The sequence below is a fragment of the Cryptomeria japonica genome, chromosome 5 (genome assembly GCF_030272615.1).
Source record: "Cryptomeria japonica chromosome 5, Sugi_1.0, whole genome shotgun sequence".
Lineage (NCBI taxonomy): Eukaryota > Viridiplantae > Streptophyta > Pinopsida > Cupressales > Cupressaceae > Cryptomeria > Cryptomeria japonica.
The window spans coordinates 836826808-836850844 of record NC_081409.1 but is presented as its reverse complement, the minus strand read 5'-3'; the positions used below and the strand labels follow the sequence as shown (position 1 = coordinate 836850844).

Sequence of the window (24037 nt, the reverse complement as noted above, 5' to 3'; positions counted from 1 at the left end):
ATCTCTCCATACTCTTAATTTTCTTCTCATATCATTCCACGCCTATTTTTTAATGTCCATACTAAAAAATATAATTTGCACACCCTTCCAAAAAATTATCACTTATCAAACTATTAACAATCTCATGCATAATCTCTTACAATTATAAACTCCAACTAAGGACAACTTTGCTGATTTCTTATTTCTCCAACACCTTCTTAAACTATTTAATATATTATGCAACAAATTATAACTAACTTTAACTACGATTTGTAAAATTAATTACATCACCCATTTACTTTGTATGCATGCACCATCTTTTTGTAGTGTATTTAGTTGTATTTATAATTGTTTCTAGCATTCTCATGATAATATTGCGTAGATTTGTTATTTGACGCCATTATAAATTTATTATAGACTAATGAATTTCTTTCTTCTACGCTAATTGATCATTGACATTCTTTTGGTGAATGATAAAATACATTGATAACAATTTCATTTGAGATGTTGTAGTTTGAATCTTCACATGGATCTCACACATTTGATCTTTAGTGACCATTAAGATTTCTTCTTACACAAAAAATGTATCAACCAAAATTCTATTCACACAATTCCCAATGTCTTCTATAATTCTTCTTTACCAATACTTCATTGCTCTATGATAATGATGACTTCACAACTCATAGACATAAGAAAGATAAATAATTTAACGTATTGTTGAAGTAAATAGTGGTTTACCTATTTACGTTTACTTAAGTTTTACTTAGGATAACCAACGGTTGATATCTTTAGGTGGATAGGTAAAGCTTAATATTATTTTATTACCCGCGTCTAGTATTTTGTGTTAGGTGGTTGTACTTACCTTAGCACCTCATCGGTGCTCCCTCTTCTACCTTTGCCTTTAAAGAAAGGCCTTTGTACATTTGTACTCACCTCAATACATTTTCTCATATGGTGGAATAACATCTAAAGCTTGCCTCTCTCTTGTGTGTGCAGGTGTGTTTGAAAATTGTCTCCTAAGGTTTTAATAGATACCATGTTGAAAGGAAGAACAAAAATGTCACATACTTCAATTATTGTTGAAAGAAAAATATAAAAAAATCAAAATAATCATTATAATAATAGCATAACTTTACAAATACTATTGTATTCCTTAACCACTAAACTACCTTAACAGTTAAACAATGTAAATTACAAACTTCTTTTTCTCCTTATGCACTCTTTCATCTGATGATGGATCGTGAAGTGTGATCCAAAAAGTTGATGCAAAAAATTATCACACAATCGAATCCAAAAGCAATTACAAACAACAATATGAATTGTGAAAATCTAATATCATTAGTTCTATATACTAATTAAATTAAACAGCTATGTTTAATCTATGACTAACCAAATTAACCTTACCAAGATGAAATTATTAATTTATGTTTTAATTAAAAAATTGTACAGTTAATTAAGTTATCATGGCACCGTATTCATAATTCAGGGATTTAAATTATAAAAGTTATTAAATACTTTATTGAATAATCCATTTTTTCAATTTTAGATATTGTAAAATTAAATTTACATTAAGTATGTTTTATAAATTTTATTAATTTTTTAATAAATTATAGTTTTATTATATTTATTCAGACGAAATGCGAGTTGTATGCATCGAGATTTGGGAATCGTATTTTGGAAGTGATTGCTTTTGGAGCTATTGTTGCTCGAAGTGCGGCTACGTTCATTATCCATGTTTCTGCTTTAGATTTTTCTTGTTAATTTCTTAGGGCTTTCTTTGCCAGGAGAAGATTGTGAAGAAAGAACTGTTTCGTCATCAAGAAGAGCGGCAACAGTTTTTGGAGCTATTCTTGCTCGAAGTGATTAGGGTTTTCTTTGCCAGGAGAAGATTGTGAACAGAAATAACTGTTTTGTCATCAAGAAGAACGACAACGACTCTGCCAAGGAGTAGGGTTTTCTTTGCGCCATTCAAGTTTTCAGGTATTTTTAGGTATTCAGCAATTTTCATCGCGATTTAAGGTAACTGAAGGAAGCCGCTACGTTCATTATCCATGTTTCTGCTTTAGATTTTTGTTGTTAATTTCTTAGGGCTTTAAATTGTTGTCAAAATAATGCAAGGAAGCAGACACTATCAATCTGTATTTATTTTGCCCTGGATTTGTCTATTTTTTCTGAAGGGTTCATATTTAAAGATTCATCAATTGTACTAATCCCAACCTGCTCAGTCAAAGACCTATTATGAAACCCATCTGGCAAAGTCCCCTTAGAATTATTAAGATCCACAACCTTCAGACGCTTTGTTGACCCCCCCTTGGAACTCATTGGCATGGGCTTGGACCTGTGTATATGCTGAGGAACTCTTATTCCATTGCTGCAAGCTCTCATCCAGTCCAATGGATTTGAATTCAAATCAACACTCAAATTAAGCCCATCTTCATTATACACAAAGAATTGAAAACTGCAAGACCCAGATGATTCAGACCCGCCCTCGATACCTGCACTGTATTGGGTCTTCATTGCATTAGGCTCAGACACATTCTACGTTAAACCTCCATTACCCAATGTAGAAACATTTGCATCAATTTTATCCATGTCACCATCTGGGGCCATCATTACAAATCTGGTCTGTTTCAAAAGGGCTAAACCAATACAGCGTAGCTAATACAAAGGTGAAGGATCAGACATTCGCAGAAGATTCAAAATAGGTCAAAGAAAAGAAATCGGTTTTGGGTTTTCCCACAAATATACCGAGGACAAAATTCAAATTCAGTTGTCAGTGTCTCTACTTCCAGTATAAGAGGTCATTGCCTTTCCTTTCTCTACTCCCCTATTGGAGTATTATACTGTAGAGGTCCTGCTAAATATAGTGGAGTTCTCCAATTGATTAGTAGTACTTCTTCCCCTTTTGTTTCATATGTTTCTGTGTAGAAATCGATGTAGTCAGAGGGCAGACAAGGTAGTGGAAATACAGATCTCTCAATGCATGTGCATGAAATCTGTACCGTTATGAATCATGTGTAGAATCTATACATACATATTACATGCATGTAAGATGTCATTTTAACAACACACTCTGTACCATTTTACTTTACTAGGCCCATAAGTTTCATGGCTCTTTAATAGTTTCCACAACAAATTCTAAAAATTGTCAGGATTTTAAATTTGTTAGTTTAAAGTTTTTAGTTTGTGTTTACAGAACTATGAGTAGGCAAATTTGTAGATTGAAGAAAGCAAAGTGTAGTAAGGGGATTCAAACTCTAGCCTTTATTTTTAGTGTTGCGTGATATCTCAATCTAGATTTGTTTCTGGCCAGTCTCTGATCTGATATTTTCCATATCGCCTCTGATCTATGGTTTAGTTTTTACACATTATCTGTTTTGAACCCTAGAAACTGATAAACACTTCCACCTCAGCCACACCATTAAGTGTAGACTACCATGCTTTTCTAAAACTAGCATGCTTTTCCTCGTTGCCTTTGTTTAATCCATGAGTAATCATACATTTAAGCCCTTCCTATCCAAGTAGTTGCTAGTGTCGATTCTCACCTGGCAGCTGGCAGGCATAAACACACTCGGTATAGAAAACTGAAAGGAGTTTTCAATAAAGAAAAAACCGACGATTGCGGGACATTTTAGGGTTTTCCAAAAAGGTTTACAGTGCTAAAATAATGATGATTGGATTTTTGGCAGTAGAAAATAGCAGAGATATGATGATTTTGTGGCATTCTGTTAAACAACTCATTTGTCTTACAAAACCGTGGAGAAATACGATCGGCAATATATAAATTTTGTGAAGAAAGTGCATCATTACATTTACAGCAGCAATGAAATAATGGTTTGCCCTCTACACAAAAAAAATTATTATATCAGGATTAAAAAAAATACGGATCTAAATATATTTTATGATATGTGGAATATAAAGCTAGGGACTATGGATTTAACGTCCATATTATGGAAATTATATAAATCTCTTGATTGTATTTGAAATATCTTTGATCAATCAAGAGACAAGGATCCCAATTAGTGGTGTACTTCTTCTAGGGGAAACTAGTCACTAATATTTGAAGATGATAAAGTCTTCGCTTCAGGCTAACTCAACAATCAGCGGAGGGTATTTAATATTAAATGGATTTTTATCGATGATAGGTTTGCAGTTAACATAGTCCCTTTAAAACTTCTTCAAACAATGGCTATAAGACTTTAAATTAAATGCTACCACACTTGAAAAAATTGTAATTCCTATCATCATTGGTCATAAGATTTTACTCATTGAGTTCTTTGTATTTGAAAGAGATCTTGGGCTACAACATGATTCTAAGACACCCACGATTTCATAGGATGAATGTATTTCCTTCCACCTAACTAAGAAATATGTTTATGTTACTCTGGATGAATTCATATTGTTAAGAGAGATCTCAATCCATCCAAAGCTTACTAAGAAACATCAGAATGATATTCCAAGTCCACACAAGAACACACCATGTAGATCTAGACCTAAGTCCAAAATAAAGAAAGTTGAGGTTTCTAATGAAAAATCCAATGAAACAACAACCAAAATAATTAAATATTCTTATAATGAAAAATCTAATGAAATAAAAACAACCATAATAATTAAATATTTTTATGTATAAATGCATGAGTAGCCCTAATGATATATTTCCACTCAAGATAACCTAGACAATAGTATAGTAGAAACTTCAACCTTTGAAATCCCAACTTGTTAGGGGATCAATCAAGCTCTCCATTTTGACTCACCCTAAACTAAACAAAGGATTTGATAAGACAATTTTCTCTATTTAGGGAATGGTTATGCAAGTGTTGGTCCAAGTTATGAACCATTAAAATTGGTTGATCACATTGTTACAAAACCTAACAAATAGTTCATGTGATGTAAATTCTATATATACACATAAAGAAAAAAAATAATGAACCTATATTCAATGCATACTACATAGCTATCTTTATATACACGAATATGTTTCTCTCTTAACATTATTTAAAGATTACATATTTATATTATCAAAATCTATGGCATACCTGGATCGATCCACTAGATAGGTATTGGTAAATCTATTGATTTGAGACTAATCTCACTCTAATTTCACTTTCTCCAATAGGAGTTTAGGCCTACAACCTATATAGTGAGCTTCTTAACATGTCTCCCAATATTAACTTAATTTGGGTTGATTCCAAACATGCCAACCTAATATGATCTATATTTCTATCCCAACGACTCTTGGTGCATAGAGGCGACAACCATCCGATCCTATTAATTGATTGCAGACTCCTTGGTACTATATTTTCTGAATGAGGAGTGTATTGTTTCGTAGCCTCAAACTAGTGACCCTATTCTTCGTGCCCCTGATGCTAACTATTGCACCTCTTTTCGGTGCAAGTCCTAGTTTAATAATATCATTTCTTCATCATATGAAAATATGATATTCTTGAAGACCATTACTATCGAAAATTAAATAAATTAACAATTCTACTTTATGAAATAATTGAATAGATTGAATCATATCCAAGTTTTCTTTGTAACATCTTTTATATATGGTCATAAATTTTATATATGAACATCTTTTTATAACATTCTTAACATATATAATTATTTCAATTCTAAATCTTAGTTAACATTAAACAAAATGGTTTACAATTTATTATATTATGTGTGAGTGTTAAAGTAGTAAAAAAGATGGATTATTTTATTTAGATGTATGTATGTATTTAAATTTTACCATTTTCACATATATTAAAGTTATTATAGAAAAATGTTAGAAGGGATAATTCAGTCTAAAGAATTCAATATATTGAATCTATTGAATTATTATAAAATATAAACTATAAACTATAAACATTGATATTATTTTAATTTTTAAATAGCAACATGTCCTTTATGAATATCTTATATTTATATAATATTAAGTTTTTTATTTTATCTTCCTTAGATATAGTCTAATAATTTCATAAAGAAGATTTCTATTTTCAATAAACACTAGTATCAAAACAGTGGTTCATGCAGATTGCATTAAAGTATCAATGCTCACCTCATTGATTTTTTCCCTTTCTTGTGAGTAAGTTTGAACTTGCTATATTTTTTCAAGTGGCTAAGTATGAGTTTGGCTTGGCTTTCTGAAAAAACTAGTAGAATCAACTCTTTTCTAAATAATATGAGCAACTACAATGAACACCATAGCAAATTCCATTGAATATGTATATGGTTGTATATGTCAACTATATACATATGCATATACATATACATACAAGTTGACTGAATTGTTGTTGATGGTATATGGTTGTATATGTATATTTTTGACTGGTTGTTGACACAATGCATATGACTGTTGACTGAATTGCAAAGATGCTTGCTAAAGTGGCTCCAAATTTAGAACATGTCAGTATCCCATAAATTATATATGCCACCAACCCTCACCATATATGTACAACCATAGAAAATAGAACTATCATCTCTACTTTTGCATCAATTTGCATTGTGCAATAGATGTATGTATCCCATAAATTATATGTCACCAACCCTCACTATATATGTACAACCATAGAAAATATGTACAGCCAATACATATACAAATTAGCTCTATATGCTGGATCAATCTATACGCTACCCTATGATTACATCCCTCACTATCAATCTTTACACTGTCCTATACATCAAGAAATTTAATTTGAGCAACTTTAATATATGCCATATGTGTATCAAAAAATTAGACCAACCCTCACATATATGCCATATGTATCAAGAAATCTGAGCAACTTCAATGAACGTCGTAGAAAATTCCAATTAATATACATATACATATAAGTGGACTGAATTGTTGGTGACCATATATGGTTGTATATGTATATTTTTTTACTGGTTGTTGACACAATGTATATGGCTGTTGACTAAATTGCAAAGGTGCTTGCTAAAGTGGCTCCAAATTCAGAACATATAAGGTGCAGATTCATTTCAAAGAACTTGAGTGCATCTACACTGTCCTATACAATATGTTTGACAAAAAATCGCAACTATAATGAATGGCTTAGAAAATTCCACTGAATATGTATATGTCTGTATATGTCAACTATATACATATACATATACATATACATCTCTTTTGAGGCTTTCTGGCAAATAGTTCATGCACCTTGTCTTTGCTTCCCTATTTTGCATTTGTCTACTAGGGCAGTTGCAATGACATCTGAAAAAGGGTGTCTACGTGTCCATGCACTTCAAGTTGTCTAGAATGAATTTATATTGTATATTGTCTGGTGATTGGTGCAACATAGGTGTGTATATATATGTGTGTGTGTGGGCGCGTGCATATACCGCAAGCTGTCTAAAATGAACATACATCCTATATATTCCATTTCAGAACAATTTATAACAGAGACTACTCTAAGAGTAGCATATATTGTATATTGGCTGGTGATTGGTGCAATACAGGTGTATATGTATGCATATATATTTGTGCATAGACTTTTAGCCATCAGTAAATGCCTCTTTTGGTGATTATGTAAATACTTAGATGTGTAATCTGATGCATTTCCAGACTAAGTTTTACAAGAAAAAAACACCACATTATAAGATGGAGACCAAAATTCTCAACAATAAATAAAAGGCAGCTCACTGTAATTCAAGTTTTCTACAAAAATAGCTTGATCAATATTTTCCATACATTGTAAGATGGAGACCAAAATTCTCAACAATAAATAGAAGGCAACTCACTGTAATTCAAGTTTTCTGCAAAAAATTGCTTGATCAAAATTTTCCATGCATCAAATATTAGTGCTTGGAGAATAAAATCTTGCTTTCCTTTGTGTATATATACATATATATAGAAAAAAATGTACACTTTGCTGTGGATTCTTCTTAGGATTTATTATCCTAAAGTTGCAATTCTTTATCCCCATAACAAACAACCTGAGAATTGGCTGCCCAAAGTGAAAAATTTCCCATCTTGTGACCTCTTCAGGATTGAAATGTTCATTTTTTGCTTTCACTCTTGCTTTCAACATACATGTTCAAGTCAAATAGTTTGAAGATTGCATTCCAACTATTGATTATCAAAGATCATTGCTGCATTCTTTTAGGTGCCTCAGTTTATCGTATTAGCATGATGTTTCTTCCAACATTTTTAATAAATAAATACTATTCATAATTCTGTTGCATTCTTTGTTCTGCCTGGTAGGCATATACTTTTGGGAACATACATGTTAAAGTCAAATACTTTAAAGATTATATTCCAACTATTGATTATGAAATATCATTGCTGCATTCTTTTTGGTGCCTCAGTTTATCGTATTAGCATGATGTTTCTTTCAACATTTTTAATTGATAAATATTATTCATAATTTTGTTGCATTCCTTATTCTGCCTGGTAGGAATATACTTGTAGAACAAGTGCCACCAATTTAGGATGCTAATACTTAAACATTTTCCATTTGCACTTCAGGTTTCTTAATTTGATTCTAAATAATTGCAGTTATGATCAGCTCAAATAAATAATAAGCAAGTCAAATAGTTTAAAGATTGTATTCCAACTATCGATTATGAAAAATCATTGCTACATTCTTTTTGGTGCCTCGGTTTATCATATCAGCATGATGTTTCTTCCAACATTTTTAATTAATAAATACTATTCATAATTCTGCTACATTCCTTATTCTGCTTGGTAGGAATATACTTTTGGAGCAAGTGCCCCCAATTTAGGATACTAATACTTAAACATTTTTCATTTGCACTTCAGGTTTCTTAATTTGATTCTAGATAATTGCAGTTATGATCAGGTCAAATGAATAATAAGCAGTGATGCAATACACATAATCAATCTCATGCTACTGCTTATACACCTGCTACAATTATCCAATATTTAAGAAAATATCTAATTTCAAGCAAATATTAAATTTTAAGCAAATGCCAGGGACTCCAACTGCATTTCAGCACTTGTTTCATTTTGGTTTTGCTTTGGATTTGGTGTCTATGTCATTCAATTTGGGAGGATTTTTATTTTGTTAATTTGAATTGGGTATGTTGGTTGGACTGAAGCTTTGGTTTGGGATTTCTATGTTAGACACATATTGAGAGGGTTCAAACTCATACACTTCGAAATTTCATACAATACAAATGAATGATTTAACAAACCATATATGCATTCAGTCTTTTGCATCCTCCCCAGCTGCTTCATTAAGAGACCATCTTCACGCTAAGGCAATATATATATATATATATATATATATATATATATATATATCTATATATATATACATATATATATATATATATATACATATATATACATATATATATATATATATATATATATATATATGTATATCTGTGTGTGTGTGTGTGTGCGCGCATCTATATTGATATGTATGTATTTTCAAAGGTTTCCACATGTGCAATGTCTATATCCATTTGTTTAGTTGTAGTTGTATATGTATGTCCAAATGTTGTCTTCTACATGTATGCATTCGTGTGTGTTACTGATCCAAATTGGTATAGCTGAAACTTGTATTGTGCTTTTTTTTGGGTGTTGTCTTCTCTTGTCCTCAAGTGTAATATGAATTGTGCTTGTCATTAAAATATGATCACTTATGTTTATTGTTGTGACATAGACTTTCTATTTCGCCGTACAAAGCCCCATTCCTCATCTCTAGAGAATAGTTTCCACAATGTCATCCGCGACAGCCTCTCTTGATGGCTCAGAATAGCCTTCTGCAGAAACTTTGGTGAGCTTATTCATTCATATGTCTTCTCATATTCATCTTAACTGCAATCATTATATCTCTATTTGTTCTTTTCTTTTGCAAAGCATTGTCATCCATCAATGTAAGTGCATATATCAACATATGTCACTGTTTCAAGTTTTTTTTAGATCTGTTTATATATTTATAGATATATATAAATAAATTGATAGAGGTGTTCTCTGCATTGTCCTTGTGCATTTGCATGAGTGAATACATCAATCTATAATCTGTCCATGCACACAAAACAACATCTATAAAGAAATGCACACATAGATAGTAATACAAATTGGAAGCTCCAAAAAAAAAAAGTTGTCATACCCATGCCTATGCATACGAATGTACATAACCTTGTGTATCTATTTGGTTGTCTTCTACTATCCTTGTAGGAAGTGCAACCACAACTACAATTGACCCCACATGCAATCTTGTGCATCAACGCTAGGGATGATGTCCCCTCTCCAATACTTCAGCTTTTGTCTTTTGAAAAATTGACAACCGAAGAAGATGCCAGTGCCCGATATAGGGTTGTTTTGTCTGATGCCACCCGATATAGGGTTGTTTTGTCTGATGCCACGCACATGCAATTGGCGATCCTCTCGCCTAAGTATAGTAATTTGTTGCTTTCATAGACATTAAAGATAGGCTCTATCCTATCACTGATAGCTTACGCTTGTAGAAATATTTGGAACTTGAGGTAGGGCCCTCTATATGTTCTGATGGTTTGTTCTTGGCTTTTGAAATCTCCCTTTGCACACTATCCAGATTATTCAACCTCTTGTTTTCTTCGTTTTACAGGACTATAGTAATATTCAACCTTGCTGTCAAATTTACAAATTCTCCATTGCTTGGAAAACCTATATATCTGTTTAAAGAGCAAGAACAACAAATGTTGGGTTGGGACACACCTGCCACAACTAAATGTTCCCTTAAATTTGGAATACACCTCCCACCTGTGCAGCACGAATCTTCTGTTAATATCAGCCTGATTAAAGCCTTGAACCCCTATCAAAATAGGTGGACGATTAAGGGGCGTGTAACAAACAAGAGGAAGATGCATCAATATAGTACACCAAAGTCCACTGGCCAAGTGTTTAGTTTTGACATGATAGATGATGAAGGTATTGAAATTAGAATAACTTGCTTTGGCGATGTAGCAGAGATGCATTATCATAGGGTTGAAGCAGGAACATATTATACTATATCAAAAGGTTGCATTAAAGAAGCTGACACAAAATGGAACAAGCTTAACAGTCATCTTGAGATAACTTTGGACTTCAATTCAGTATTGAAGCGTTGTGATGCTGTTGTTGATAGTCAAGGAAATAATTCATGATTCATACCGATTAATGAATTACATACTGCACCAACAACACTTTAGTTGATGTTATTGGTATTGTAGTTGTTGTTGGAGAACCCTCATTAATTCACAGAAAAGATGGCAGCGAAGTAACCAAGAGAATTGTCAAAATAAATGATGTCTCAACTTTTACTATCGATGTTAACTTATGGGGAGCAACATGGCAAGGGGTAGGTGAAGATTTGAAGAACATGCATGCAACCCAAACAGCTGTTGTCCTTGCAGTCAGAAATGCCCAGGTTGGTTATTTCAATGGAAAGGTTATTAACACAACCACAACAACAACTCTAGCTATAAACCCTTCTATCCCTGAAACAGAGACACTTATATCAAGAGGAAAGATTCCAGATGACCTTTTACCACTGTCTTGTGTTGCTGGATAACTTAACTCACAATATAGCAAGATGACAATCACAACTATTTTAGAACGTACAACTGTTCTCTCTGAAACAGTTGAAACTACTATTAGGGTTGTTGTGAGAATCATTAAAATTGATAATTTTTGCTATCCAGCCTGCCTTTGAAAATTAATGGCAAAGAGTGTAAAAAGAAATGTGTCCAGCAAAATGATAATGTATGGTTTTGTTCAATATGCCAAACTCATGTGCCAGGATGCAATTACAAATACTTATTGCAGATGAAGCTCCAAGATCATAGAGGCACTCTTTGGGCTATTGCCTTTGATGAGGTTGGCACAAATTTGCTACAAATATCTGCCAAGGACCTTTACATGCTGCAGTATGATTTAACTACAAAGAGAACACCTCAGACTATTATCAAGGGTGTCCTTTTATCTTGCTTTGTTTTCACACTTTCTGTTACAACAGACATGTACAATTCAGAGCCCAGGCTCAAAGCAAAAATTACCAAAGTCGTGAATATCAATTTCCAGGTTGAATGTACTCTTCTGCTTGCAGAGATTGCTCGCATGAGTGCAGTTGCAGCATTCCAGACCAATTAGATAGTGATGCTTTTCATTGGCCTTTTAATCGTCATAGAATAGATAGCTTGTTAGTAGTTTTTGTTGGTAATTAGCAAACAGAACTGAATTATTGATGGTTGTGTATATCAACGCTATCTAAACTCATGTTTTTTTGGCTGTCCGAAACTTTTGGTTTTCGACATTGGTTTTGATCTAAAATTCTCCAATAGTTGCTTCTACTTAAAGTTGTTTATGTTTGCTAGAATTGTTCATCTTACCTAGTCAAACCAATTGTTGTTTTGTTCTACCATGCTTCCATGCATCTAAAATATATCGAATGCAGTTTTGCTTCTTTGCATCTTTTATTTTATATCCTTTTGTACCTTTTTATGTTATGTTGTTATTGAACATCCATGTTTTCTAGATATTCTTAATTTGTATATCTGTATTTATATTATCCTGTAAAAACATAATAAGAAAGAAACCATACAGAATAGACATTCGCGCAAATATTGAAACAAGAACCAATAGCTTCAATCTATGTTGTTTTAACAAATTCCTTCACCTCCAAATCATAATTTCTAAATTATGCTACTCCACCGCACTAGATCTGTACAATTGAAATTATAATCTGCAATGTCAATGACTTGTATGATGTTGTTTATGTTTACTGTTATTAAATATTCAAAGCATTTAGTTGACCTGCCTCTTTTTTTTATTGTACTGTTTTCAATCCTTTTAGTTATGTTCTAATGCTTGGTCCAGACACACTTCTGCTTCTCATTATTGTTGAACTGTAAATTGAAATTACAATTTTGAGCATCCTTGCCAATTGATATACAGTTAAAACTTAGATTCACCACCCTTTTCCTCTTTTGAAAACAACAACTTTCCTATACTTTCTTTGTATTCATTAGGTTTATACAAATGTATGTTGCCTTATATGTTCTCTCCAGCGTTTACTAGTATGCATAAACATTTACATCTCCATCTATGTATCATGATATACAAAGATACATATAAATTGCTATATACATTTACATATATTTCCATACACATACATGCATACATATGGTCCTGCACAGCTGCAAACTCACATACATACAACCACATATGTACTTGTATACATGTACATGCAAAGGCAGACATTCACAATAGATATATATGCACATGCACAACCTTATATATCTTGAAAGTTTTGTATCTACATATGTAAGTAAATTTGTGTGTAACATATTTTTTATGTGCATGCATGTATCAATGCGTAAATGATTATATGCATGGGTTTGTGCTCCTGGGTAGAAATACATACACATGTATGTTTTTATCATAGAAATTGCTATATACATTTAAAAAAATGCATACACATACATGCATACATATAGTTTTACATAGCTACAAACTTCCATGCATGTAATACATATGCATACATATGGTCCTGTCCAGCTGCAAACTCCCATTCATACAACCACATATGCACATACATGCATGTACATACAAAGGAAGGTACTCATAGTGGATATATATGCACATGCTCAACGTTCTATATCTTGAAAGTTGTGCGCCTACATATTGTAAGTAAACTTGTGACTATCCATGTTCTTTTATGTGCATGCATGTATCAATACATGTATAGTTATATATATGGGTATGTGCTTAAATTTTGTGCAAAAGTATTTAACACATGCAATTCAAAGATTGCATCAAACAAAAGTTTCAAACATTGTTTTTAACAGTTGTTTCTTGCACAGTCAGAATCTAATATGCTCTGTTTATTTAAATTGTCTAAAATATTAATGCAGACCACAACCCAAGAATGCAATCTTAGGAAAGCGAAAAAGAGAGAACGAAATTGTCACTATTATGCAGAACATAGAGAAGAAATCTCTAAAAAGCGTCGCCTAGAATGAATGAAACACAAAATGCTTTTGCATGTGTCTGCACCATGCAAAACCCCACAGATGATAGATTCAAATTCACTTATTCTGGATCAGAACCTTCCTTTATCATGTGGCCCAACCAACATTGTTTCGCAACAAATACAAGAACCTTGCTTGAATTGTAGCGAACTACAATAGAAACATGCAACACAAAACAGGCAACCTCTATACCATCAGGCAATATTGCAGACTACAACAACACATCAATGCACAAAAACTTGTTTCTCTTCTATAGAGTACATTCAAACATTGCAATCCTTCCGCCATCACATTGATTCATTGTCCATGCTTCACACATGTAGTATTTGTAAGAAAAGATATATTGGAATGGTGATACAGAGGAACCAACAACATATTATTTGTTCGAGATGCTTTTCTAAAAGTGGTGTTCATCGTTTCTCTTTGGCAAATAACTTGGACCCAGGTGAGCAACCCCTTGTGTTAAAACAACTTACCCAAGTAGAGGAGATGCTTATAGCTAGGGTTGCTCCTGTTTTGCAAGTCAGACATGCAAGAGGTGGCCAATACAAATACACTGGTCACACTATTAGTTTTCCCCAAGATATTTCAGAAATTGCAAAGCTTTTGCCACGGAAACCAAAAGACCTTGAAGTCCTTATTATCCATCGAAGTAATATACAAGGCAAAAAATATGATTGCTATGTAAATAAATTTCATGTTATGGATGCATTGAGCTATAAAATTCAACATGACCAGTATTATAATGATGTTGTCATAGACTTTGATGTTGTCAACTTGCTACTTGATACTACTACAGATATATCAAATATGTTGCACTCTTTAGAAGAAGATACTAATGTAATAGCTATTCCACCAATAGAAGAACTTGACGATTGCAATGAATATGATGCAGAAATTTCATCATCTTTTATTCCAAAACTGCCTACTCCAACCCGCGAACTAGATACAATTAAGAGAACCTTGTAGTTAGATGTTGATACTGATAATAATGTCCCTTGGCCTGAAATAAACTTATCCCCGATAAATGAATATAATACGATAGGCTTGTTAAGCATGGCATTCTCAACCCTTTTCCCATCTGGAGTTGCACTCCCGCTGCAGCCACGTACCAAACATGTTCATTTACATGAATATGCTCTCCACTTAATGAGATATGTTGATCCAAGATTTGGACAGCATGTCAAATTTCTCTATTACATTTACAATCTAATTATGAGACATTGTTCACAACAATCTGCAGCTATCTTCATTAGAACTAATTTGGGAGAGCCCATCCCACCCACTATGCAAGTGCTTCATGAACGATTGCAAAACACTCCTGATGATCAATTGCCAAATCAATTGTTGCGATTTGGTGCAACACTTCGAGGCACTCGTGCATATTGGAGTAAATCTAGAAAAGAGCTTACTGCAATGATCTTCCAATTGGGGACCCCAACACTGTTCTTTACATTGAGCTCAACTGATACTAAATGGCCTGATTTGCATAGGCTTTTCTCTGAAAATGATAGCCAAAACACACAATTTACAAGAAAACAACTTATAGACCATGTGATCTGCAATCTACATATAACAACATTATACCTTCACAATAGATTTACAATATTTCGTGAAGAAGTTATTCAAAAGTTTTTCCAAGCAAAGGATCATTGGTATAGTTATGAATGGCAGCATCATGGCTCGGGACATATTCATGGCTTCTTATGGCTCCCTGGAGCACCAAATATGGAAAGCATTGATTGGACAGATGATAATGAGGTCCAAATGGCAAAAACTTTTTTTTACAAAATGTTTTTGCTTGGAATCCTCGCAACATAGCAGACCACATGAATGCAATACACTACACTGCATTGGATGATCCATGTCTAGCTAATACAAAAAAAATCTTCTTCATAGACCCTGCATTGGATTATGAGGCATTATTTAATACTTTATAGAGGCACACAAAATGCACAGAACATACATGCCTCAAGAAAATAGGTCCCACACTCGAATGTCATTACAAAGCTCCATGGGTTCTACAAGAGATGTCTACGTTGACAGTTGACAATGACAACAACACATGCTATAAACCTGCAAGGAATGATGATCGTTTGAATATTCATAATCCTTGGATGCTTTCACTATGGAGAGCTAATATTGATTGTCAACCAGTCACTTCAAAAAAAGTTGTCCTCCAATACATTTCAAAGTATGCTTCCAAATCAAAAAACAAATCGCAATCCTATATTGAAATGCTAAAAACGATAATGAATACAACTAAATCTAAAGATAGCATCTTATTAACATATCAGAAATTTATGATGGGCATAGTAGTAGACCGTGATATTAGTGCACAAGAAACTTGCCATATGTTACAAAAATTGCCTCTTGTAAGTTGTAGTCGACAGTTTGTCTCTCTAAATGTTGGCAGAAAAATACTGCACTATGTCATAAAATTGAATAATGGAACTGACCTTTCCACAACTTATATCCATGCTTATATGCAGCGCCCTTTTGAATTAAGTGCAACAAGTATGTTACAATCAGCATAAGGGTTCTCATATAATTCTCAATGCAAAAAAACAAAATGGCAAATCAGGGATAAAAAAGCAATTGTGACTGCATATCCTTAGTTTAGAGAACCTCCAAATGAAGATACTGATGAGTTCGAGATTTTTTGTTGGTCTGAGCTGCTGTTGTACAGACCGTTTCATGACATCCCAACTGAGATAGGAACTTCAAAAGAACAAATTATAACAAATTGGAAAAACTTTAAAAAGACTAATTACAACTGTCTTCACAGCCAACAAATTATAGATGATTGCAGGCCTCCAAATGAAGATGATAGTGACAATAATGGTTCTCAAAATCAAGATGATACAAATCTATACGAGTGGGAATTATTGTCACGAATGGGAGCTACAAATAACTTTACCTAGAATGATCTACAAATGCTAGGCCGTCGTGATTACGATATTAACTACTTGTGGGGTGCAACTGTTGTGGATGATCAATTAGATTGTACTGCTCTTCAATTCATAGCTACAACCAAGCTACAATTCCAACACGCTAGCATACAAATCTCAACTCAGGACACACAGAAAATTCAGCTATCGCCTAAACAAAAAGTTGCACTCGACATTGTTCTACAACATCATAATAAACAATCTACAACAGCACCTCTACGAATGATTGTTCAAGGCACCGCAAGCACTGATAAATCATTTTTGATAGACCGCATTAGGAAATAATTGAACATATCTACAGCTGTGAAGCAAAACCCATTGCTTGTTTTAGCACCAACAGGTGTTGTTGCATTTAATATACAAGTGACAACAATCCATGCAGGGTTAGGCATACCTATAAGAGAAATGCATCCTTTGACAGGGCAGTCATTAATGACATTGCAAGAACAATTGAAACATATTAAATATATCCTGATAGATGAAATGAGCTTTTTAGGCCCAAAATTACTACTAAAGATAGATAGTCATTTGCGCCAAGCATTCCCTGACAGTCAGCATGAAAGCTTTGGCGGGGTGTCCATAATTCTTGTAGGTGATCTTGCTCAGCTCCCCCCTGTAATGGATAAACCTATATATGCATCTCACTCTGTAGCCCTCGGTTTATGGCATTCTTTTACTACTGTCATAACATTGGACACTATTTTCCGGCAACAAGGTGCATCTATAAGACAACAGCAATTCAGAACACTCCTTCACAACATAAGAAATGCTCAAGCACTGCAACATGATTGGCAATTCCTGATGTGCCAGACAAATGCAACATTAACTACTCAACAAAAGAAGGATTTCAACTCATCAATCCATTTATTTGCAACAAATGAATCTGCACGGTTGCATAACAGGAAAATGCTCAAAGAATTAAATTTGCCTATCGCTCTAAGTTTAGCTAAAGTTGGTAAGCAAACAAATACTGAATATGACAACGATGAACAACTACCATTAGAAGTATTGCTTTCTATAAATCAGCAAGTGATGTTAATAGCTAACTTGTGGATTGAAGTTGGCCTTGTCAATGGAGCTATTGGTCTCATCAAAACAATTGTATATGAAAACAATACAAAACCACCAGACTTGCCAAAATATGTGGTCATGCAATTCAAGGATTATAATGGACCTCCATGGGATATAGCACATCCAAAAGACATACCCATTTTGCCAATAACACAAGGTAGGCGTACGCAAGTACCTTTGACAATGTCCTGGGCCATCACTATTCACAAATCTCAAGGACTTACATTAGACAGAGCTACAATAGACATAGGTAATACTGAAAAGCAAGGACTCACATTCACAGCTATTTCAAGAGTGAAGTCAATTGATGGGATATGAATCGAACCACCATTCTCTTTTGAAAGTTATTCCAAACTGCAAAATAATGCTTATACAACCATTAGAAAGAAAGAAGAAACTCATTTGTAGTTGTTATCTAGCCAAACAACTATCTATTCAACTTAAGATCCTCTAGTCCAGAACCACCTTTGTTACATTCCTCTGCTTTCAACAAGGTAATTACAATTTTACATGGTCTTATCTCTTCAAAATATGTGCATTCTTAATCGTCCCTGGTACTAATTCTTTTCACGTTACTCTTCATTTTAGTTTGCACTCATTCTAAGACATCTTCCATGCTGCATTGAACACTACACTCGAGTGTTCCTATCTACACAGTCTGCAATGAAAGTCTAAAGCTATATCAGGGATAACATAGCTGCAACAAATTGGCCATCCACATCACTCACTGCTCCAACATGTGCAACTATCTCAGGTATGATATTTAACTTTTATTGTTTCAAATATACTTTGTTCATAAATTTTAATGCCCCAACATCCTCCATGTTGCATTGAACACTACACACAAGTGTTCCTATCTACACAGTCTGCAATGAAAGTCTAAAGCTATATCAGGTATAACATAGCTGCAACAAATTGGCCATCCACATCACTCACTGCTCCAACATGTGCAACTATCTCAGGTATGATATTTAACTTTTATTGCTTCAAATATACTCTGTTCATAAATTTTAATGCTCCAACATTACTTTATCTCCCTTTTATCTAACTTGCCTCTTTGTGAGGCAGCTACAATACATTGCATGTCCAATTCACTTATTGTCAATCAACCATTCAATGCAGTTTTCTACTGTACAATGCAGGTATACATACTTATCAAACATACAAAGTTTGCATTCCCTTCTTTTTATGTGGCCATGTAATTCTTTCAAGGCATATTCAATGCTCCCTTCAAAAAATCTTTTCAGTTTTGTTGTATACATTGATAACTAGTACAAAAAAATAGAGAACATTTCTGATACAAGTTGATTTGAAACATCATCCTACTTCTGCTGCTGCTCTAACATTATATATCTATGCAAAAATTAAGAGCTTTTCTTCATGCCATTGTTAGCCAAAGTTATGTATTACCTAATATTTTTCCCTTTTTGCACTTTTCTACTCATTATGTGGTTATTTTAAAGGCAAATAAGGCATAGGTTAGAGGTGCTTCCTTGGGGAAAGAACTAATATTTACTATAACAGTTAAACTTTGATTCCTTTAGACAATAAGTGCAGATTGTAGATTCGTTTATTTTCCTATTTCTTTTGAATGCAATAGACACTTTTATAACAAATCTTCCAATCAAATCAATTAATAATCATAGTTATGTTTGCCATGCCACTGCAATTGTTGTAGTGTTTCATCATATACCAGAAGATAACTTGAATGCTCCATGTCATCTACAAAAGGTTGCCAATGAGGTATGATAACCAATATGTAATTTATCAATGCATTGGTCTCTTTGGTAGAAATAAAGCATTTTCAAATCATCTTGTCATGTAATTGCCCATCTGGGACTGACTAGATGTGGCAAAAATTGTTTTTAACATATATTATAGTTCAAATTTACCTTGTTTAGTCATTCTTTTATTGTCTATGTTTAAAATTTTAGTTTCGTTTTTAGACCCTGCAGTTATCTTTCATCTGAGCACTACTCTTTAATGTTTTTATTTTCTTATCAGTTGATGTCAACTTTGGGTATAGATCCAAGACAACTTATAATTTGAAACAGTCATCTTGCTCTCTTCACCAATACTTATGATTTTCCTGTGCATATGTCCTGCACATTTTGACAGGTAATAAATTTCCTATTTATTGCTTTTCATTTTATAATCTATGATGTTTATATTTGATAACAGTCCATTTCTCGTCTATTTAAAATTTCCCACGTTCGTACATTTTTAAACTTGCGAATACTGAACATAACTCGTCTTTTTGTCACAGAAATAACTATTAATAGAAAACAAGAAGCCCATACTCCCATTCCATACCATTTACAAACCAACAGTTACTGAACCAGCTAAATGCTATGCATCACAAGAATATCTTAAATGGCAGCAACCAAATACAAATATGACATGTCTGATATAATTGCTCAGCACAAGATATGCAGCGCTGGAGTGGCCTCTCACAAGGTAATAAAATGAAGCAAAATTGGTTTTCAAATTTCAACTTTCAAAACAATAACATTAGCTAGTAAGTTAGTTTTTATATTTGTTTATAGCATAATCGCAATGTAAAACTCAGTTTAGTCTAAGGATACAATTAGACTCAACCAAGAACTCCTAAAACAAATAGCTTTCAGCAGCCTCAGAAAATCATTAACATTATTATTCAGATTATTTCTTATATATTTAAATATACTTGCCAGAATTTTGGCACTTCCAAAGTCACAGAACTTAACTTGATGAGTGTGTGGATTCACCTGTCCAACCAAGCAATAAATCCCACATACACAGTGCAGAAGAAGTATGAACTCAAATATTTTATGAATACACAAAAAAAAAACATTTCTAGAAACATGCATATCATTTTTGTTGACTATTCTTTAATGATTTTATATTGTTATGAGTTGATATCAACTTTGGTTATAAATCCAACACAACTTATAATTTGAAACAGGCATCTTGCTCTCTTCGTCAATCCAGGTAATAATTTTTCTATTTGTTGCTTTTCATTATATAATCTATAGTGTTTATAAATTAAAAAGCATTGCATGGCGATATATAGTTTTTAAAGTCTCATGTTCTCCAGGTCTCTACACTTGTGTCCTTACAAAATTTGCAGGCACCAAAAAAACCACTTCAGCATGTTTTAAAACTTTGCTGCATTTCGGTTTTATCACACTAATTATGTGAGTTATAGCTTTCAATCAAATATTTTACATTGCTCCCATTTTCACTCTTGTTATCTTATCCTTTTCACTTGAATAATTTATTGCTTTCCAATTCCTTTCTTCCATTTTACATGCTAAAATTAATTAATTTTTGCTTCTCGCTGCGGGAACAATTGTTCTTGGAAATTTTCCTTAATGCGCTCTCCACAATAGTTCATTCCTACATTCAATTATTCCTACACATTTTCTAAGGTTGCTCTCTGTTGTTTTCTGTGTTGACTACTTTTTAATGTTTTTATATTCTTATGAGTTGATGTCAACTTTGGTTATAAATCCAACACAACTTATAATTTGAAACAGGCATTAAAAACCATTACATGGCGATATATAGTTTTAAAAGTCTCCTACTCTCCAGGCCTCTACACCTGTAAGTATAAAACTATCTCAAGTATTCTTTAATATCCAACTGACTTTAATTGCATCTTCATCTCTAACAGCTATATCCACTTTTTTGGGACATCCTATATATTGCTATACCGAACGTTACTAATCTCACAGACAGGATTGCTAATATGTTTCATTGGTTACCTTGCACTTTCAAGCCTCGGCTCTCATGCATTATAAGTTTTCTTTCCACCTTCTTTCCTCTTATTTCATTACTTCTCATCTCGTTCTGATAGTATAGTCCTCTTTTCTTTCTTTATCATTTGCCTACATTCTCATCCTTTTACAGTTTGTTTTCCTATCACTGAAATACAAAGAATAGGTCCTTTGCATTCCTCTCGTATCCAAACTTCACTAGCCACATCCATCAACATAATAATTTTGTAGTAAGCTCACTTATTTTCAACTCTATTGCTTGCACCTTTTTAATCATCATTACATTTCAAAACTCTTTGTCTCGCACATGTACTTCGCCCATCTATATCACAAACCTATGCCTCTGTTTTCCTTACAAAATTTGGAGGCACCACAAAATCCACTTCAAGATGTTTTAAAACTTCACTGCATTACAGTTTTATCACACTAATTATGTGAGTTATAAAGTTCAATCAAATATTTTACATTGCTTTCATTTTCACTCTTCTTAACTTTACCATTTCAATTGAATGAATAATTGCTGCCAACTTCCTTTCTTCCATTTTTACATGCTAACATTATTTTATTTTCACTTCTCGCTGCAGGAACAATTGTCCTTGGGAAATTCTCTTAATGTGCTCTCCACGATATTTCATTCCTACATTCAATTGTTCCTACACATTTTCTAAGGTTGCTCTTTGCTCTTTTTGGGTAATTTCTCCACCAACTAATCTCTACATTTATCATTTCTTACAGCTCCATGTTTTTTTGCACCTTTTCATTTTACATACTCTTCTCTACAGGATTGCATATCATACACACTGCTCTAATTACAAATTGCCTCTGTTTTTTCAGGTTGCCAAAGGACCCATGCAACAATTTACAACTTCCCTTCTCTTGCACAGAAATTCACATTGCTTACATTAATTCCTTCTATATCATTATTACGCCACAATATATCTCTTGCATTTATTGTACTTAATTTAAACTCTTCTCCAATTTGGCCATGTATGGTTCTACAGTTGACATTGCACAATTACAACACTAAATTCATTTACTCTTTGTCAATTTTTGTACATTTTTAATGTTACTATCAGCTACATATATCTATTATATGGCATTGTTATGGAGATTGCAAGTTTCATGCATTTCCCATTTCTTCGAATCTCATCAATAATTACTCTACACATCTTGTTCCTTTCCTGCCTATCGGCTTTCCATTGCACGCAAAAAAAACATGCAACTGCTAGTTTATATATATTTTAAATAAATAGAAATAAATTTTGGTTGTGCCCAAATTATGTTGAAAGTAAAAGAGATTTTACATCAGCTCCACAAAAGACCATCCAAGATCGAACTCGAAGCAAAATCCATTTTAGATACCAGATTAACGAGCCCTTGGAGCCTTTTTGAACCACCATTTGAGCCTTCACCATACACTCTGAAATGCAACAAGAGTGATCTTCCTCGACGCTAACCACCTTTGGCGTCTCCATAGAATTCAATGTTTCTTCTTTGGCATTCACCTCGAATTCCTCATCTTCATTCCCATAGCCCATCAACCCTTCCTCCTTCATGTATCTCCATAACCAACCCACACTGCCTTCCGACACCAAATTAGCCATTTGCACAACACCCTAGCCATATCCTTCATCTCACCCGCATCCAAAACAGTAGCCAAAAACATAAGCACAACGTCAGTATTCACCCTATACTGATTGATTGTCTTCGTGAACTCATCTCCTAAGAACACCTTTACTGCATGAATAATGAGACTCCATGAGACTCCGATCTATTTTGAATATGCATTTCAAACTCTTGTCACTAACCTCCCCCAAAAAGGACATTTGACACCTTTTACTAACTAGCTTGAGTGAAGTGTCCAATGGTCATACAAAGTGTCATGAACTTACCTTTTTGGGGTATTAGATGACATGAACATATTAATTGCCAACTAGAAGGTATGGGTTGTATTAAATGTTGAACAATAAATACATTGGGTATCATAATATGCTATTCAACAAATGTAGAATGATAAATGTAATGAGTATCACATTCAAAAAACTCAAGACTAAACTTTAATTAAAGAGAAAAACAAATTCATTTTCAAGCTAATTGTTGAAATGTGAATTTATACCCTATCTATAATGATGTCTACAATATTTGGCTTAAAATGAAAAATGCAGTGGTGGCCACAACATGTGCTATTATTGAAAATGCCTTTAACACATTTTGTTCACTTGATGTGTTTTAACATTTAAACTTGCAAAAAACAACATGAAAACCTTGCTTAAAAGCAAAACTAAACTCATTTTCAACCTCATTATTAAAATGAAAATATACCCTACTTATGTA

The 24037-nt window shown here is 33.3% G+C and overlaps 1 protein-coding gene across 11 annotated transcripts; it reads left to right on the top strand.

The window, feature by feature from the left end:
- The first annotated feature begins 1685 nt into the window (after positions 1 to 1685).
- On the top strand, positions 1686 to 22812 carry LOC131052713 (uncharacterized). Of its 11 annotated transcripts, XR_009372749.1 has the most exons (12): positions 1686 to 1959; positions 9594 to 9707; positions 18534 to 18907; positions 19014 to 19087; positions 19624 to 19688; positions 19950 to 20063; positions 20212 to 20402; positions 20890 to 20915; positions 21022 to 21121; positions 21464 to 21530; positions 22288 to 22393; positions 22538 to 22812. XR_009372749.1 is itself a non-coding variant. In XM_057987304.2 (11 exons), the coding sequence occupies exon 1, from the start codon at positions 17280 to 17282 to the stop codon at positions 18261 to 18263; it is 984 nt and encodes a 327-aa protein (XP_057843287.1). In that variant the 5' UTR covers positions 9721 to 17279; the 3' UTR covers positions 18264 to 18699; positions 18840 to 18907; positions 19014 to 19087; positions 19624 to 19688; positions 19950 to 20063; positions 20212 to 20402; positions 20890 to 20915; positions 21022 to 21121; positions 21464 to 21530; positions 22288 to 22393; positions 22538 to 22812. The 11 variants fall into 11 exon arrangements, 9 of the variants coding, with proteins under 9 accessions (XP_057843287.1, XP_057843285.1, XP_057843283.1 ...); XR_009372750.1 differs by lacking the exon at positions 9594 to 9707; XM_057987304.2 differs by lacking the exons at positions 1686 to 1959; positions 9594 to 9707 and having other exon boundaries at positions 9721 to 18699; positions 18840 to 18907.
- Positions 22813 to 24037: the final 1225 nt, after the last annotated feature.

Excerpts from the sequence above, each read along its gene's own strand:
- LOC131052713 (XM_057987304.2), top strand. The coding sequence starts at position 17,280 with ATGCATCCTTTGACAGGGCAGTCATTAATGACATTGCAAGAACAATTG.